Source organism: Meles meles, chromosome 9 (genome assembly GCF_922984935.1).
Source record: "Meles meles chromosome 9, mMelMel3.1 paternal haplotype, whole genome shotgun sequence".
Lineage (NCBI taxonomy): Eukaryota > Metazoa > Chordata > Mammalia > Carnivora > Mustelidae > Meles > Meles meles.
Window position 1 is genome coordinate 9,067,754 of NC_060074.1, and position 18,557 is coordinate 9,086,310.

The 18,557-nt window shown below is 37.0% G+C and overlaps 1 protein-coding gene across 1 annotated transcript in view; it reads right to left on the reverse strand.

Moving 5' to 3' along the window:
- Positions 1-1,296: 1,296 nt before the first annotated feature.
- GTF3C3 (general transcription factor IIIC subunit 3) overlaps positions 1,297-18,557 on the reverse strand; it is a 36,896-nt gene continuing 19,635 nt past the window's right edge. The window contains exons 10-18 of the mRNA XM_046019257.1: positions 17,954-18,125; positions 15,800-16,002; positions 15,160-15,261; positions 13,143-13,278; positions 10,869-11,106; positions 10,095-10,285; positions 8,046-8,170; positions 4,183-4,335; positions 1,297-2,645 (exon numbers count right to left, since the gene is read on the reverse strand). Of these exons, the coding sequence (XP_045875213.1) occupies positions 2,523-2,645; positions 4,183-4,335; positions 8,046-8,170; positions 10,095-10,285; positions 10,869-11,106; positions 13,143-13,278; positions 15,160-15,261; positions 15,800-16,002; positions 17,954-18,125 (1,443 nt within the window). The 3' untranslated portion in view covers positions 1,297-2,522. The remainder of the gene's footprint in view (positions 2,646-4,182; positions 4,336-8,045; positions 8,171-10,094; positions 10,286-10,868; positions 11,107-13,142; positions 13,279-15,159; positions 15,262-15,799; positions 16,003-17,953; positions 18,126-18,557) is intronic.

The window sequence follows — 18,557 nt, forward strand, 5'->3', positions numbered from 1 at the left end:
GTAGAAAAAGATCTTATTGTATAAATTGGCTGTCAGGATCCCGTGGCTGGAGTGAGGAGTATCAGCTTTTTATTTGACAGAGATCACAGGTAGGCAGAGAGGCAGGCAGAGAGAGAGGAGGACAGGCTCCCAGCCGGGTAGAGAGCCTGATGTAGGGCTCAATCCCAGGACCCTGGGATCATGACCTGAGCCAAAGGCAAGGGCTTTAACCCAGAGTCACCCAGGCGTCCCGAATATCAGCTTTTTAAAAGACACCTCCAAAGATGTTTACTACAGGGGCTTTTTAAATAGGCTGATGACCTAGAGAACAGAAAAAATACAGCCATTCTCCTTTTTCTAAAATAAACTTCCGCTCAACTTCTATGTTGTTGTTACTCTGAATTGGAATAAGTATGTTCCTGTGAGCGAACTTGCCAGTGATCTTGAAAATGACATTTAATTTCTCATATGTAAGATGGAGGTGATCAGCAGTAACACCTACCTTGCAGGTGATTCTCTAAGAGGGGCAGAAATAACGTATCTAGAGTATCCAGCACTGTACTTAGCATACAATAGCAGAGTAAACACTCAGCAAGTGGTAGCTTTGATTTTAAATGCTAAACAAATTCATGCAACGCCAACATTTTTTTTTTAAAAGACTGCTAGAAAGGGATGCCTGGGTGGCTCAGTCGGTTGGGCACCTGCCATTGGCTCAGGTCAGGATCCCAGCGTCCTGGATTCAAGTCCTGCATCGGGCTCCTTGCTCAGTGGGGAAGCCAACATCTCTTGCTGTTTCTGCCCCTCCACCTTCTTGGACTGTCTCACAAATTAATAGTCTTTTAAAAAAATGAAAGATCAAGTTTCAATCAACATTTATTAAAAAAAAATACTGTTAGGGAGATTTATTGTTTCCTACAAGGCTGTTAAGCACTTCAACAGGAGTCATAGCCCAGTGAGTTTATTTATTTTTTGAAGGTTTTATTTATTTGAGAGAGAGAGAGAGCCAAGACAGAGCACAAGCAGGAGGGAGAGGGAGAAACAGGCTCCCTGTTCAACAGGGAGCCCCACATGGGGCTTGATCCCAGGACCTTGGGATCATTATATGCCTGATCTGAGCTGAAGGCACACACCCAACCGACTGAGCCACCCAGGCGCCCCAATAGCCCACTAAGTTTAATTCAAAAGAAAAACTCAGAACATAGAATACCTAATCCCATAGGATTCAAAGCTATAACTCTAACTTACAAACTATGAGTAAGCTTTATTATTACCTGCAAATGGCAGGAAATAAAATATATAAGCATGTGAAAGAATTAATTTTTAATTATAAAAATATAATTTATTTAAAGTATATACACATTTAACTACACACATGCAGAGTGTATGATACATTTAGTTAATATATACAAATTGTGCTTTTCAACTACAAAGTTGTGTATACAGGATAAAGAGCAGTTAAGAATTCCTAAAAAGCCCTCACTGTATTTCTTTGATCCTAAGTCTCTTGCTTCCTTCCCACAATTAGACTAGGTCTTATAATCCATATGCATATTACAACATTTTTCCCCTAAAAAGAAAGGAGCTGTTAGTAAACCTGTAGTGTATCTTAAAAGTACTGTTACCTTAGATTCAAAAACATACCATATTTAATAAAAAAAATTAATCTAGTTCTTGTAGTTTAATTCCCTAGTCTTCCTACATTCCTAGTGATCCTGAAATGCAAACTAGGTCACATTATTTAAATGCTGTCCTCTCTTTCCTATTTTTTGGTCAGGAAACCACCAACACTGGTAATGCATGTATTTAATCTGCCTCGGAACAGGATGTTTTGAATTATGCCAGTCTCCCAGGTCTATCCAACTAAGATACATGCAGATGACAAGTAAAAGATTAACTCAATTATGTGTCTTCCTACTACATAACCATTTCAAATCATTTTCATAGGAGCCAAGTGAATCACACAATTGTGTTGATATGAGAAAGAGTCCCAACTGGTCTTTCCTTCAATAAGCAATGTCCTTTGAGAAACTGCCTGTGCAATAGCAGCAGAGCCCAAATATGAGGAGGACGACTCAACAGTGAGAATGTCGGCGGAAAACGCAGCAAACACCTCTTTTAAATGAATGTATACTCCAGTTCTGCAGTTAAAGAACCGTACTGAGGGGTCATGTCTGCCCTACTACTCTATTCCAAGGACCCATCACAGGGCCTGGTACACAGGTGTTTAATATGTAGTACTGAATGCACAGATGAATAAATGGTATGAGTAAAAAATCAGCACAGTCAACCCCAAGCTGGCTTAAAGGCTAACACTCTCCATTTCACCTTTGGGGACAATTTTACTATAAAGAAAATGACAGAAGAATGTACAAATTCTTAAAGGAATGATAATTTTGCATATTGAGAGATCATTATCACATATTGAAAGTTAAATACACGGATAATTCTGAAATTTGTCATTTCCAGTTGGGGGGTATCCTAAGCCCTTAGAGAACAGTGGTCCACACACAGAGCACCGATGCTTCTCTCTCAGTTGAGGTACTTTATACACAGCAATAGGTATACAAAAGCTTTCGAGCCATTCCAATATTCCCGCTGCTCTGATAAATGAGAGACAAGTTGTAGGCAATATCTCTTCGTAAGTCTAACTGGTCAACTTCTATACCCTAGGAGGAAAAATACATGAATGAGTTACATTTCAAACTGACAACCAGGACAATTTTATGGCAAATAACAGTATTAAAATATTAAAATTCATGATACTATAAAAAACATATAAAACTAGGCATATATCTTAGATCTAAATTTTTATTAGGTAATTTATTAGCTGATTCAATCGCTGTAATAGCTATATTATTAATAATTAAAAATGTCTAACAAGTTAAAAAAAGTCTCACCCAGAAAAAATAGCAGAATAAACTCCAGATGAATTAAGAATTTAAGATTAAAAAAATGAAGCCATAAAAGAAAAAAATTATGGCTAAATAATGTAATAATATAATCTTGGGTAGGAAAGGCCCTTCTAAGTATGGCAGCAAAAGTAGAAACTATAAAGGAAAAGCTTAATAGATATGAATTAATTAAAAAATGTAAAACTTATATAAAAAATATAATACAAATGACTAGATGGGGAAAAAAATACCTGTACTATATAACAGAAAGGCATTTAAAGGATAGGTATAAGAAGGCATATGCCAATTTAATAATAATAATTACCCTAGGGATGTTTTTTCTACTTAAATAGCAAAGCAATGAACTCAATGGAGTAAGTTAGATCTATGTTTCTAAATCTTCCCCAATACAAAATTTTGGAGTCAACTGTAAAAATACCTACAACAATGGAAAATGATACCTATAAAACTTAAGGAGCAATGCCTAAAGCTATTTATGAAATAAAGAACACAAAAGTATATATATTTCATCAGCATAACTATAATAGTATGTATTCATTTGTTTAATGACTAACATTGAACAAGGGTAATACAAAACAGTTGTGAGGGCATGTGAGGATGAAAACTGTTTTTCTTCAGAAATTTAAATAGGAATGATACTTTAAACACAGATTATCATAGTACTAGCAACACTTTACCCTGCATTACCTTATCTTAAACAAAACTATATTTATACTGGTCCTCCATCTTTATAAAGAAATACGTTAGTTATACTTGAACTTGAAAATGAACAATGGCTATATTACTCAATACTCAGGCTTTGTGTCTACCAGCTCATACCTGTAAACCACAGGGGCCACCTTAAGGTAGCTGAGATGGTCATAACCACAAGCTGTGTATACCCACATGGTTGCTGATCAGGTCACAAGGCCAGAATGATGAGCTACTTGTTGCTGAACACAATTACATAAATACATTCAATAAAGAAAACATGCATTCTAATACACAATTTATTTCATTGTCTGGACTATGACATGAGCTAACTGTACTTATTGGTAGATGAAATGAAGTGACTCATCAGTTTTTAAAGTCAATCCCACAGCAGCCCCTGGGTGGCTCAACTGGTTAAGCACCCCTCTTGATTTTGGCTCAGGTCATGATCTCAGGGTCATGAGATCAGGCCCCATGTCAGACTCTGCTTAGCAAGAAGTTTGCTTGAGAGTCTCTCCCTCCTTTTTCCTCACTCCCCCTGCTCGTGAGCTCTCTCTAATAAATGAATAAAATCTTAAAAAAAAAATAAATCATAAAATACCTCTACCACAAGTGGAGGGAGTTCCAGGGCCTTCTGATAATAGTGGATTGCAAGATGAATCAGCCCCAGCTGGTGAAGGCCACGGCCCAAATTGTAGAATGATTCCTGGCAAGGTCCACGTATACTGAGGTATCGATTAAGAAAAGAAAAGCCCTACCAAAAAGATAAACCATTCAGTACTGTAATCACTGGACAAATATGAATTTGAACCAATATATGTGCCAGGTACACTCTGCACAAAATTCCATTTAAAAAAAAAAAAAAGTCCCATCCTCAAAGAACGTATGTCTGTGGTGTAGTTCCATATCACAGTATAGTCAAGAGCTCTTCTGAAGGTACAAAAGATTTTTTTTTTAAGCTAAGGATAAAATATTCACAGAAAACAAAGTCAAATGTCACAACTGTCAAAGATCCATAATCTCTGATAACACAGGATTTTTTTTTTTTTGAAGATTCCAAGTTGGCTTTTGTGACGTTAGAGGCCAATAAACTTTTTGATTCAAGATGACTAAAACCTTGAGCAAAATACAAAATCTGAGCCCTTAAAATAATTTTAGAAAGGCTTCTTCTCAGGAAGAAGCAGCTTTCTGGGTAAATAGTACCTTTTTGTAAATTGCCTCTCTTATTAACTTCTTAACCAAAAAAAAAAAAAAAAAACCACGTCATTTTTTCCCCTGAAAGCTTCTGACTCAGACTTTTCAGAAAAATGGTTATTTCAGAGTGCAGCTGTAATAATGCAGACTCCATGTGTGTTACAGTGTCCAAAAGCAACTTGCTTCTTTGCCTCTTCCTGTATTAATTTCCACCTTTCAGGTAGCTTCCAGTTACCAGCCACAGAAAGTTACAAAGTGCAAAAGTACAAGTGTCCTAATGTTAAGTAATTAAACAAATGTATCATCTGTGAGTACAGAATAGAAAATGCAACGATTCCCGGGTGATCTGCTTTCAAATAAATGGTCACAAATTTTCTTCATAAACAAATAATAAAAATTAATTCTTAAGAATTAAAACATTTTGCGGATAAATTATGTTCGCTAAAAAATCACTTTCTGAATAACAAAAGAATCTACTTATGTATATGAATATGACCTCTATGATACTGACAATTATGGTTCTCAGTTAAGTAAAGCAGACAAACTATTAGTCTCAAATATAAATCTTAAAGCAACAAATTCCAAAAACCTGAGGAAGAATAGTAAATAATCCCAAATGAACCGCTGCAACCTAAATAAACTTGCAAGGCTTTTGATACAGTAATAGGATTTGAGTTACCTGCTACATTTTAAGAAACTTTTAACAAATTTAGGAGACCCCTGAAACACCCACTAAGTAATTATTGATTTAAAAACTAGGTATCTCTTAGGTACTATGAATCATCAAATATAAAAACTACAAAAATATGACAAAAAATTTTAATGAAATAGAAACAAGAGTTTTAACATTAAGTATGTTACATTTCAAATATTTTTATCACATTTTTCACTAAAGGGCCCAAGTATACACTGTCTATAAAATAGTAAATACAGATAGAAGAAATTATAAAAGATTTTAGTAAAACATGAAATTTGTTTTTAAGTACTCTAAAGGGAAACAAACTGGTCACATAGCATGAAGAAACAGATTCATGAGAAATTAAAACAATTTAAGAATCATGGTATTTATAATAAAACTTGTTTTGGGGGGAACCTGGGTGGCTCAGTGGGTTAAGCCTCTGCCTTTGGCTCAGGTCATGGTCTCAGGGTCCTGGGATCAAGCCCCACATCAAGCCCCACCTGAGCTCTGCTCAGCCGGAGCTTCCCCCTCTCTCTCTGCCTATCTCTCTGCTTACTTGTGATTTCTCTCTCTGTCAAATAAATAAATAAAATCTTAAACAAACAAACAAAAAAACTTGTTTTTGGAAACTTTTTTAATGGAAATGTTTAAAACACACAAAAGTACAAAGATTAGGACAAAAACTCCCATACACCCATCTCTTATTGCTTGATCTCTATCCCCAACAAATTAAAAACTGCTGTTTAACGATAAGAGTGCTTTGAAATTTAACTTCTAAATTACTTTGAAGTATATAAAATTTTTTCCTTGCCAGGCCAAAAAACTACATATTTTAACTATTTAATAATGAGTCAATCCATAAAAATTTCCTATCAGGATTTACCAGAACATAAGCTTCACGAGGGCAAGGAATTTCGGCCTGTATACTCACTGCTACCTGCCCATCTCCAGCATGGTGCACCTTGATTATATATTTAATTTATATGCAATCCTATATACTTAATACAGCAAAAGTATCCATTAAGAGAGAAAAAAAGCACAGAGCAAGAAGTGGACAAGTATCACAAATAAATACCCAAGGAAAGGAAAATTTCTGGGCTTTCATTTTTACTTTTTATTATGAAAATTTTCAAATATACAAAAGTAAAGAGAACATTATAACAGACCCCAATACCCAGCTTCAACAATTATCATCTTTCGAATTTAGGTTTTCTTTTAACCATTTTACTTTTAAAAACCAAAGCAAAAAATCCTTATTCAATCCTGCTACTCCATTCAAGCCAACATATTCTTTCCTTCCACACTACTTAAAAGTCTTTAAAATGCATCAAACATATAACCCTCTCTGCAAATAAATACATCCAGTGGTGAAAAGAAAGTAAGTAAGTAAATAAAATGCATCAAACATAAAAACAACACAAAAGTTTTAAAGATACAGCGGTGAACAAAACAGATGACTCCCTCATCTTTTGGAATTTATACTTTTTTCTTTTTTTTTTTTTTGGCAAAAGAACATGCACCTTGTTGGGGAAGGCAGAGAGAGAGAGAATCTTAAGCAGGCTCCACTCCACTTCTCCAAGATCGTGACCTGAGCTGAAATCAAGAGTCGGATGCTTAACCAACTGAGCCACACAGGCATCCCTGGAATTTATATTCTTATTAGAGAACATGAGCTACATAAAAAACTAAACAAGAATATGAAAAGACTAATTTCAAATTTCTGTTAAGAACCAGAAAGCTCGAGGCACCTGGGTGGCTCAGTGGGTTAAAGCCTCTGCCTTCAGTTCAGGTCATGATCTCGGGGTCCTGGGATCGAGTCCCGCATCAGGCTCTTTGCTCAGCGGAGAGCCTGTTTCCCCCTCTCTCTCTCTGCCTGCCTCTCTGCCTACTTGTGACCTCTGTCAAATAAACAAATAAAATATTAAAAAAAAAAAAGACTAAAAAATAAATAAATAAATAAAAAGAACCAGAAAGCTTGGAGCACCTGGGTGGCTCAGTGGGTTAAAGCCTCTGCCTTTGGCTCAGGTCATGATCCCAGAGTCCTGGGATCAAGCCCTACATCGGGCTCTCTGCTCCACAGGGAACCTGCTTCCTCCTCTCTCTCTGCCGGCCTCTCTGCCTACTTATCTCTGTCAGATAAATAAAAATAAAATCTTTAAAAAAAAAAAGAAAGAACCAGAAAGCTTTAAAAGAGCAATCTGTTGGTGATGATGTAAGGAAACAGTCACACAGCCACATACTCACACGTTACTGTATATATTTTTATATATGTGTTTTAAATGGATTTACAATAAATCAGTCTTCAGGACCTAGAAGGCTGGAGGCCTCAGGGGCTCTATAGTTTACGGAAGCCTCCAGGATCTGCTGTCTTCTTTATGATCTGGCTATAAACGCCTCCTACATGGCTACTTGAGTCTTAGCCAGGAGCACCACATGTTGAGTCCGTGAGTGCTGAACACAGGGACAGGTGTTGGGAACTCTCATCATGTACACTACGCAGGTATTACTTTTGAAGCAGGACAATAAAAGCCTTAAGTATATTCATTTTTAAAGAATATAAAACCAAGAAATGAGAAAGCCAAATGAATTACCTGCACAGTGAGAGCATGTCTCCTTAAGACATACTTCTGAGACGCCATGTGAATAAACGTCAGGCCTATACAGAGGCTGTAGAGAGGTTCATGGGGATGGGTGCGAAAGGCCTGCACATATTGTCCTGAAAAAAGAACAGTGACGTCAAATGGTGTGACACAAGCACGGTTCCTTGTTTCTTCACGTACTCAAGTGTATTTTATGGCTAAACAGTACTGATTTGTAACATACACAAAGTATGTTTCTAAAATATCAACCAGATGCACATTAGTTTGGATTTTAAAACAATGCCTAAAATATAATAAAATTTGGAGGATTTACACCTATAAATGTATCCTGAGTACAAAGATTAAATGTGAGCAACTAAAAGTAACTTTCTTCTAGGCACAGCTAGACACTTCCATGTAGAGTAATATTTCCAAAACAAACAATTTATTAACTATGATCATAAACCTACTTTATGATCTTAAATCTACTTTAAAAGAAACAAGAGAAGGCGTCTTTTGGCAAATTCATCTGTAAAATTAATTGATCTGTTTTTTATGGATTCAAATATGATGGATCATGGAGGTGAGAAAAAGAAAAATAGTTCTGTTTTGTTTTTTAGATTATGGGTGTCGTTTCCTGAGAAAAAGATGTTTTCCATGTTTCCATGTATTCTATATATATGCAACTATTTCATGTCAAAAGCTTAACCATATGAGATAGGGGAATTGAAAAGTTTTAAGCAGATTTTTCTTCTAAAGGGATGATCTAGAATTTGTCATACATAGATAAAAACCTCCATTCTCTCCAGCTTCTATGCCAGAAGGTTCTGCACCCCAGAACCTCTTTAGCAGCACAGCTGGTAGATTGCCATTTGGACATTCTATTTTTACCTCTGTAAAAGGTCCTAAATATAAGACAACAATACAAATCTCTATTTTATATTTCTTAACATTAAACAAACAATTCCCCACACAACAGAGGAGTTTCAACATCTGATGTGCAAGGTTACTGGCTGAACGATTATAAAAATACCGGCTATACGTGAAGAAACACTGAAAGTATTAAACAGTCAACATCCCAGTTTATCCAGAAGTGAACGTGGCAACATTAGCTTTTAGCCAGCAAGAGACACATGCCTCATTTTAAGTTTAAACATTTGACCAAATATTTTTCTACTTACTTGCTTCTGATTCATTATTACAGAAGATTTTAATTAGAATTAGCAGGCACCATGTAAATAAATCTTGACATAAAGACTTGTCTCCTCGAAGAACTATCGGCAAATCTTAAATCCTTTTTTGTACGACAGCAAATTAAAATCAGGTGGCGAAGTATCCATAATTAATAAAAATTATTTTAAAAACAACCTGGAGCACCTGGGAAGCTTGGTTGGTTAAGCTTCTGGTTCTTGATTGTGGCTCAGGTCATGAGATAGAGCCCTGTGCTGGGCTCCATGCTGGGTGTGGAGCCTGTTTAAGATGCTCCTGCCTTCTCCTCCCCTCCCCCACTCGTGCATGCTCCCTCTCTTAAAAATAAAAGGAGGAGGGGCACCTGGGTGGCTCGGTCAGTTAAGTGTCTGCCTTTGGCTCAGATCATGATCCCAGGGTCCCGGGATTGACCCCCACATTGGGTTATCTGCTCTGCAGGGAGCCTGCCTTTCCCTCTCCCTGCTTGTGTGCACTCTCTCTCTCTAATACATTAAAAAAAAAATCTTCAAAATTAAAAAAAAAAAAATCAAGCCTCAGCAGGGGAACTGTTGACCTTTAAAATGAATTATGACTTACTTCAGCCTTTTGAAACCAAAGCTTCATAAGGAAGGTAAGTATTAGTATTATCACTGTTGCTAACAGCTACTTAGTATATGGGCCAGGCATTAAAAAAATACTTTATATTAACACATTTAATTTTCACAATAATTTATAAGGTAGGTCCAAATATTACCTTCATTTCAGAGATAAAGAAACTGAGTGCGATTTAAACACAGGTAGTTCCACTCCAGAGGCCTACCTGTTAACCACCACTTCGTCCACACTTGACAAAGTCATGTCCAGGACACTTACCAAGCGCATGCTTGAAACTACCAGATACAAATGCATTGTGTCCATTTAAGACACACAGGGCATGATTATCTGGGTTTTTCAGCATTAGACGAAGACAGAAGCGATGATGTCGTACTTCTTGGGAGTGCATGGTAACCTGATTGAAAATGTTCCAGAGCTGAGGTTTATTGACATTTTCCATTACCATTACCCTAAAATTGCAGAAAGACGGTCAGGGTAAAAAATTGTGTAAAAGAAAAACTTCTGTTTCTAAGAATGAAATCCTTCAGTGCAGCAACATTTTCCAAGAAAAAGCACATTGTCTCAATGTATTTAAGCAGAAACATTTACACAAAGATTTTTCCCAGAAAATGCTGCTTAAGTTAGTATTTCTACATCGTGTTTGTTCTTTTCAACACAATAACAAAAAATCAAGTAGTTTAAGTTTCACCGTTTCTCCCCCTGCCCCTAGAGCTGCAGTACAATGAACAAGGAATAATAGTTAATAATAATGTGTGCCAGACATTGTTAAAAGGCCTTTTATATAATAAACCACTTAACCCTCACAATAATCCTACCAGGTGGTAGTATTATGACATCATTTTATAAATGGGGAGATTAAGGCACAAGAGGCTATATGAGAGGGGATGCCCCTGAGAATCACCAATGACCTGAATTAACCAGTGGGCAACAAGAGAGTTAAAACAACTTATTAATTCTTGAGCGTAAGAGACTAAGCCAAAGTGAATACACATACTCTTTCAAGGAATCTAAAATAAACTATTAGAAAATTACCTGATATAGTTGTATGCCTTTCTGAAATTTTTGTCCAGGATTGCAGCAGAAAGACCAAAGTATTCTAGTTCTTTGCGTTTCTGCTTGTCATCATAAAATGAGTAATATTCCAATGAAGAATCCACAAGTAGCTCAGCCTCCTGAAATCGGGATAGGTCACACAAGCAATATATGGCCTTCAACAAAAGGTTCCACCAGTCATCTTTTGTCAAGACACTCGTGAGTACAGCAAATATTGCTAAAATGATACCAGTGAAAAAATCAGTTAGGACACTGTATTTTAGGAAACAGTAGTATTAGAAAATTTCCTATGATCAGTTTTAAGGTTAAATTTAATAACCACAATCCTATGGGCCTGAATTCTTGCCAACACTCTTCTGATACTATGAGAAGTGGAGAGTTGCTCGTTTACACTACTTCAACACCACCCTTTCTGCTCTGCTTAACAATCGGCAATCCCAGATTATTCTTACTTTGGATTTGTCCTCTACAAAGTCCAGCTACCTCATTTATATCTCCATGCTAGCTAGGATACATGGTCCTCTAGGGCAGAACGAGTGTGTATTCATGACTGAGGTCAGATATAGGATTCTACGCATACAAAGGATTCAAATGTGCGTTTAACAAAGGACTTGAAATTCATAATTTGATATTCAGATTGTTCGTTTTGTTTTTTTTTTAAAGATTTTATTTATTTATTTGACAGAGAGAGAGAGATCACAAGTAGGCAGAGAGGCAGGCAGAGAGAGAGGAGGAAGCAGGCTCCCCGCGGAGCAGAGAGCCCGATGCGGGGCTCGATCCCAGGACCCTGAGATCATGACCTGAGCCGAAGGCAGTGGCTTAATCCACTGAGCCACCCAGGCGCCCTTCAGATTGTTCTTGATCTTGTTATAATCTTAATTTTTTCTCCGCCTCAAAATTTCCTTCCTTAAAAACCTTGCCTTATTTGTCTGTAAGAAGCCCCTTTTTATAAATTTGTAATTCTTGAGAAATACTGAAAGTCACAAAATTTTTTAGTCTTTAACCCTGAATTCCGAGACTCTATCCTATATAAGTAGTCAAAAATATGGATATAGGCATGACGATGCTCACTGCAGCACCATCTATAAAAGAAAATTATCAGAAGCAACCATATATCAAAAAATAATAAGGGAATAATTAAAATATGGAACTATCAATGGAATGTTACACATTCCTTAACGGTAACAGCTATGAAGAGAAGAGCAACGTGAGAAAACATCAGTGAGAAAATGCTGAGTGAAAAAATCAGGATACAAAGATGCATGTAATGTCAAGAGGCCTTGCATCCTATGCCGGTACACACCGGTGTAACATGATGCCCACCAGGAGGAAATGAACTAACAAAAAAACCCTTATGAGCCCAAGAAAAATGAACAATAGACCTAAAAGGAGAAAATACTGAAAGAGAAAACCAGGAAGGATCACATATATAGAAAAACATACCTTAAGGAAATAGTCTTAAATATATGAAGCAGAGTCTACCTTTGGGTGGACTGTTGGGACGGCAGGGCTCTGAGGCATTTCTGACTAGATTACGAGCAGCCGACCCCCATTCGTCTCCTGACTCTCCTCCCCTGCAAAACCTCGCTTAATGTTAGGTCCTTATAATGTGCTTATAGCGATTTAGCTCTTCTGGATTCTAAATCCTATCCCATGGCACACTGCCATGCCTGTAACAATTACTTAACAAGGTCTACTGACTTAATTAACAATGAAATAATTTTCTGATAGACTAATTCCAATTTAAACTTTTTTCAAGTTTTCTGAGTAATAACCTCACCCAAACGTACTTGATGCATTACTAGCTAAAAACAGATGCCTTTTAAAGTCGTATTACTCGAGACTGGGTCAAAGCAATTTATTTTCAGAGTTTCTATGACTATTACTACATTTGTCAAAAATGAATTTAACAGAGAATGAAACATGGAACTGAAGTCACTGGACAAATACAGTAATTTATACTGCCATCTCATCTTCACAGATTTCTTAAAATAAGGTATATTTTCTTCTTAAAAAGTCAAAAGTTCCATTTAGTTTTTTCACAGGAAGATCCAAGCAGATGTTTTCCTTTCAATTTTCAAAAGTTAAAGTATTTACATAACCTTTCTTTTCTTTCTCAACATCAACTGAGTTTATTATACTTAAGGAATCTGGATTAGAAAATTTTACTTGAAAAGGGTATATTTTCAATTAGATTACTACCAGGTGATAGTTCAGGAGTATTTTATGTAATAAAGCAAATGAAAGAATTACCTTTTGCATCACAATTTGCTGTCTCTTGGTCACTGTTGTCTGATATTTTGTCTCTTGAAACTTTAATAAGGTAGAGATGCCTCTCTCCAGATTTGGAACTAGATATCAAACAAACTTGGGCTCTATTCATTGCTACCTGAATTAAAGATAATAATTTGAGATTTTTTTAGTCATATTATTTCTTTTTAATATTTTTTTTAAATATTTTATTTATTTGACAGAGAGAAATCACAACCAGGCAGAGAGGCAGGCAGAGAGTGAGGAGGAAGCAGGCTCCATGCAGAGCAGAGAGCCCGATGCGGGGCTTGATCCCAGGACCCCGGGATCATGACCTGAGCTGAAGGCAGAGGCTTTAACCCACTGAGCCATCCAGGCGCCCCTAATATTTTATTTCTAAGTAATCTCCATACCTAATGCAGGGCTCAAACTCACAACCCCAAGATCAAGAGTTGCAAACTCTGGCAACTGAGCCAGCCAGGCGCTCAGGTCATACAACTTTTTAAAGAAAATCTATTGAGGGGGGCACCTGGGTGGCTCAGTGGGTTAAAGCCTCTGCCTTCAGCTCAGGTCATGATCCCAGGGTCCTGGGATCGAGCCCGGCATCAGGCTCTCTGCTTAGCTGGGAGCCTGCTTCCTCCTCTCTCTCTCTCTCTGCCTGCCGCTCTGCCTACTTGTAATCTCTATCTGCCAAATAAATAAATCTTTAAAAAAAATAAAGAAAGAAAGAAAATCTATTGAGGTGGTGGTGTGACTGGGCGGCTCAGCCAGTTAAGCGTCTGACTTCGGCTCTGGTCATGATCTCAGTCCTGGAACTGAGCCCCACACTGAGCATGTCCTTGGTGCAGAGTCCCTCTCCCTCGGTTCACATGCTCGCTTTTTCTCTCTTTGAAATAAATAAGATCTTAAAGGGAAATAAAGGAAAGAAAAAGACAATCTGTGGGACACAAGTATTGCAGATGTGCCTGTAATCTTTAGTAGGAAAAAAAAAGGCCAAATTATTGTGCATTTAAACACCTAAAAGAGAATGAATAGGTTTATTTTTTTCTTCCTACCAGAGGAATGTAGATCACAGCTTAGTAGGGAAAAAGAAGTTACATAAATTCTTACGCACAAACACACAAACACAAACTACTTCCCAACAAAAACACTAGACTCAGAAATGTCACATGTGGAAAACATTTTTGTAAAGCAAATAATTCTGGCACATGGTGGTGTCTAGAAGGCCAATATCTGATTATTCTATGGTTCTCACTTTTGTAGATAGGTACTAGCAAAGATTTTATTTCACTTACTCCACAGTTAAGTTTACGCTTTCATGTAGAAGTTTCAATTACAGTCGACCCTTGAACAACACAGGTTTGAACTGTACAGGTTCATTTATACATGAATTTTTTATAGTATAGTACTGTAAATGTATTTTCTCTTCCTCCTAATTTTCTTAACATTTTTTAGCATTTTTTTCTCCATCTTCCTTTCTTGTATGTATAGATAATACATACAACCTACAAAATATATGTTAATCAGCTGTTCACGTTATCAGTAAAGCTTCCACTTAACTGTAGGCTATCAGTAGCTAAGTTTTTAGGAAGTCAAAAGTTATACATGGATTTCCAAGTACGTTAGGGTTGGTGTCCCTAATTCCCATGTTGTTCAAAGGTCAACTGTACATACAATTAACTTCAAAGTCTTCTGTCTATATCTGACTTTCATTTTCAAAAGTTTAACAGCTATACTGGGGCGCCTGGATGGCTCAGTGGGTTAAGCCTCTGCCTTCAGCTCGGGTCATGATCTCAGGGTCCTGAGCCCTGGGATCGAGCCCCACTTCAGACTCTCTGCTCAGCAGGGAGCCTGCTTCCTCTCTCTCTCTTTGCCTGCCTCTCTGCCTACTTGTTATCTCTGTCAAATAAATAAATAAAATCTTTAAAAAATAAGTTTAACAGCTATAATCTATGTTTAAATCAAATTTGAAACATTTAAAAAGTCAACAGAGCTAATGTACCGAAAGACCATTACCCACCTTTAAAAGCATGGCTAACATGGTAAGTAAGGTGTCCACATAACCACACATTTTGCCTTGAGAAAACAGCAGAGTAGAACGATGAAGCAATAACTTCAGTTCCTAAATAAATGAGCACATGATAATGAATGTGACAAGTTTCCTTTCTACAAGTTCTTTTGTTTGCACAGAAAAGTTTTATTTTAGGAATCAAACCTTAAGAACATTTGCTTTATGATCTTTCACAACTTAAAAATCCAATATTTTAGATACTGTAATTTATAATGTCTAACAAGAGGCTGAAACTTAAGATTCAAAATCACTTTTCAAAAATGCTGAGGGGCACCTGGGTGGCTCAGCTGTTGGAAATCTTCCTTCAGCTTTGGTCGTATCCCAGGGTCCTGGGATCGAGCCCCGCATTGGGTTTCCCACTCAGCTGGAGGCCTGCTTCTTCCTCTTTCACTTCCCCTGCTTGTGTTCCCTCTCTCCCTGTGTCTCTCTCTCTGTCAAATAAATAAATAAAATCTTAAAAAAAATATGCTGAATTTAATATACTAAAATAAACTTTTTGGATATACGCTGTAGAGACATCTTTAATGGAGGAGAAAGTTCAAAAATATAATCTACCAAGAAAAACTTTCTTTTATGTGACAGAGCCTACCTGCTGCGCAGCATTTGCATCTTGTGCTAAAGTATCTGGATCATACATGGGTTCCAGAGCTTCCAGAGCTTTCTCAGGACGACCCAGCTGCTGCTGAAGGGTGGAAAGTGAAATTCTTGCATCCAAATGAAGGGGGGCCAGATCAACCACTTTGCCATAGCTTTCCGCAGCACGTTCCATATAGCCTAAGGCCTTTAAACATTCTAAGATGATGTTAAAATAAAGCATAAATATGATCTACAGATCTGTAAGCTTGCCAAGATTATTTTTCCACTTAAAACAAACTTTACAGCAGTAAAAAAATAATTGTAACAAAATGAAATGCTTACTTCTAGTACTTTAAAACAACTAACCCGTCTAATCTCCATCTATTGACTGATCAATCTATCGATTTCTCTAACTAAATCCAAACAGCTACAAGGATACAAACAACATAGATACACACTTTGGAGTTCCGCTTTATTCACTTAGCATTACGCTTCAACACTTTCCACATCTTCCTTACCATTCTGAATGTTTACAACATTCAACTGATTATTTATTCTACCATATTATCTGGTATTTGGGTTATTTCCAAATGTTTACTTTAATAAATAACACTGCAGTAAACATTTTCATGTATGTAAGCCGTAGTTTAAAAACTGGCAAGCCAATCTAGCCCACAGATCCGTTTTTTAAGCCACAGTGCTGTTAAAAACAATACACGGTCTACATTTTTTAAAACTGGGATTTTTATGAACTCCCAAGTTACTGGATTCTTTTTGAAAAATATGGATTTGAGAAACAGCAGCAGCATCCTTTAGAGAGGATTCTCCAGTTCTCCCCACTACCCTGAGCCTCTTTACTTACCTACTTTACTCACTTTGTTACTTGCCAGGCTCCTAGGTTCCATGTCCCCCAATATAAACTATCCCCTGTCATACTCAATTATTTCCTCAGGGTAAGTTCTCAGAAGGGGATCACTGGGCTCTATTCCTCAAATTTTATGTCAATTAATCATTAAGTCCCATCAGTTGAACTCGCCACTGTAATAGTGACAACACTAATCTCGGGCTTTTTTCTCATTCCTTTTTCACTGCAATTACCTCCTAAAATGCTACTTTTGCCTCCAATTGCTTTCTTAAATCTCCAATTTCTCAACTCTCTGCTGAGTATCATCCTCAGGTTAAACTTTGATAACAGGCAATAAGAACTCCAACTCCTTACTCATGTCTTCAAAATTCAAATACCACAAATACTGTAGTTTTTATGATGGTATCACATCTGTATTCATGTTCAGTCATCCAAATGGTAAAGAGTTATCTCTAAGCGTTTTCTGCAATTTCCTATCTGTGATATGTCTCAACCCAGATTATCAATCAATGCTTCTCTAGCTATAGAGTACCTTCGGCCATTATGTAATATTTTAAGAACTATTAGAACTTTCTGCCATCATGTAGTATTCTAGACAAAGACTACTCAAATTTTAATGCATCTTTTATGTGGATTCAATATAAAATCCCATTAGAGTATTTTTTGGCTTTCATACATTTAAGAAACTTAGTTGTTTTTATTTTTTCTTCTTTTTTCAGATTATTATACATTTAGATGCAATAAAATGAAGATACATAAAACCCAATCTTGAGCATATCTTCAGCTCAAAGAACACTCAAAATACATTAAGTTTTTCCTCAAAATAACATATTTAATATAAATTCATTAAAGCTCTTGGAAATTAGACTGCACCCCAAGTCGGACAATCTATTACTAGAAATCGGAGCCTATGGTTAAGACAGGTAAAAGACACGTACAAGGTATTTTTTCAGACAGACATGTTAGTCCTACTTCATGCTGGTACCATTAAATGAATCACTCTTCCAAAGCATTAGTGTGCGTGAAATCAGGTAGTGGCGTACCAAGACAACTGACAATACCAACATTCGTAGGATTACTGAGTCACTATGTCGCACACCTGAAACTAATGTAACACTGTATGTCAACTATACTCACAAAATAAGCAAACAAAAAAACCTGATTTTCAGAAACTGCCCTGAAACCACAAACGTTCACTTTCACCAAGACATTAATATTTTAAAATAATTATTACCATCTTGGGAAAGTAAGTTCTTGCCTGGTTATATGATTAAACTTCTCCATCCCACAAAAAATTATTACCTGCATGCCGGAGCCAAACCACGGCAAGGTTGTATCTTTCAGAGCAAACCAGCGCACTAAGGAGGGGAAGCGCAGAGCTATATTCACCGACATCCAAAAACGCTTCGGCAACATCTAGATAGAGGTCTCCCATATCTTCGGGATTCTGTTCCACTAGTGTTGTCAAGAGAGGCTGCACCCCAAAATAAAAGGCTAAAGTCAAACTTTCATTACAAATATGCGTATCTGTGTACACTTCTCTTTTTACATACCTATCAGTTACCCGAGCAAGCCTAAAAGGAGCAAGGCTTAATGAAAACAACTTTAAATAACCATTCTCCTATTCATTTCTGTACCTCTATGAAAAAGACCTCATACTGCCATCATTCACTCGTTAACACATTACTTCTGAAGCCTGCTGTGAGCAGGCAGGTAGGAGCCGACACTGACCCACTGTGCTCTTCCTCCGCCAAGTCAAACACACCCAAGCCTCAGGGCCTCTGCGTTTGCAGACACTCTGTCATTACTCAAATGTCCTTTCCAGAGTGGCCTTTCCTGACCACCCTGTGTACAACTGCAACTCCTCCTACCCCAGTATTCTCTCTCTTCTGCTTGATTTTCTTCC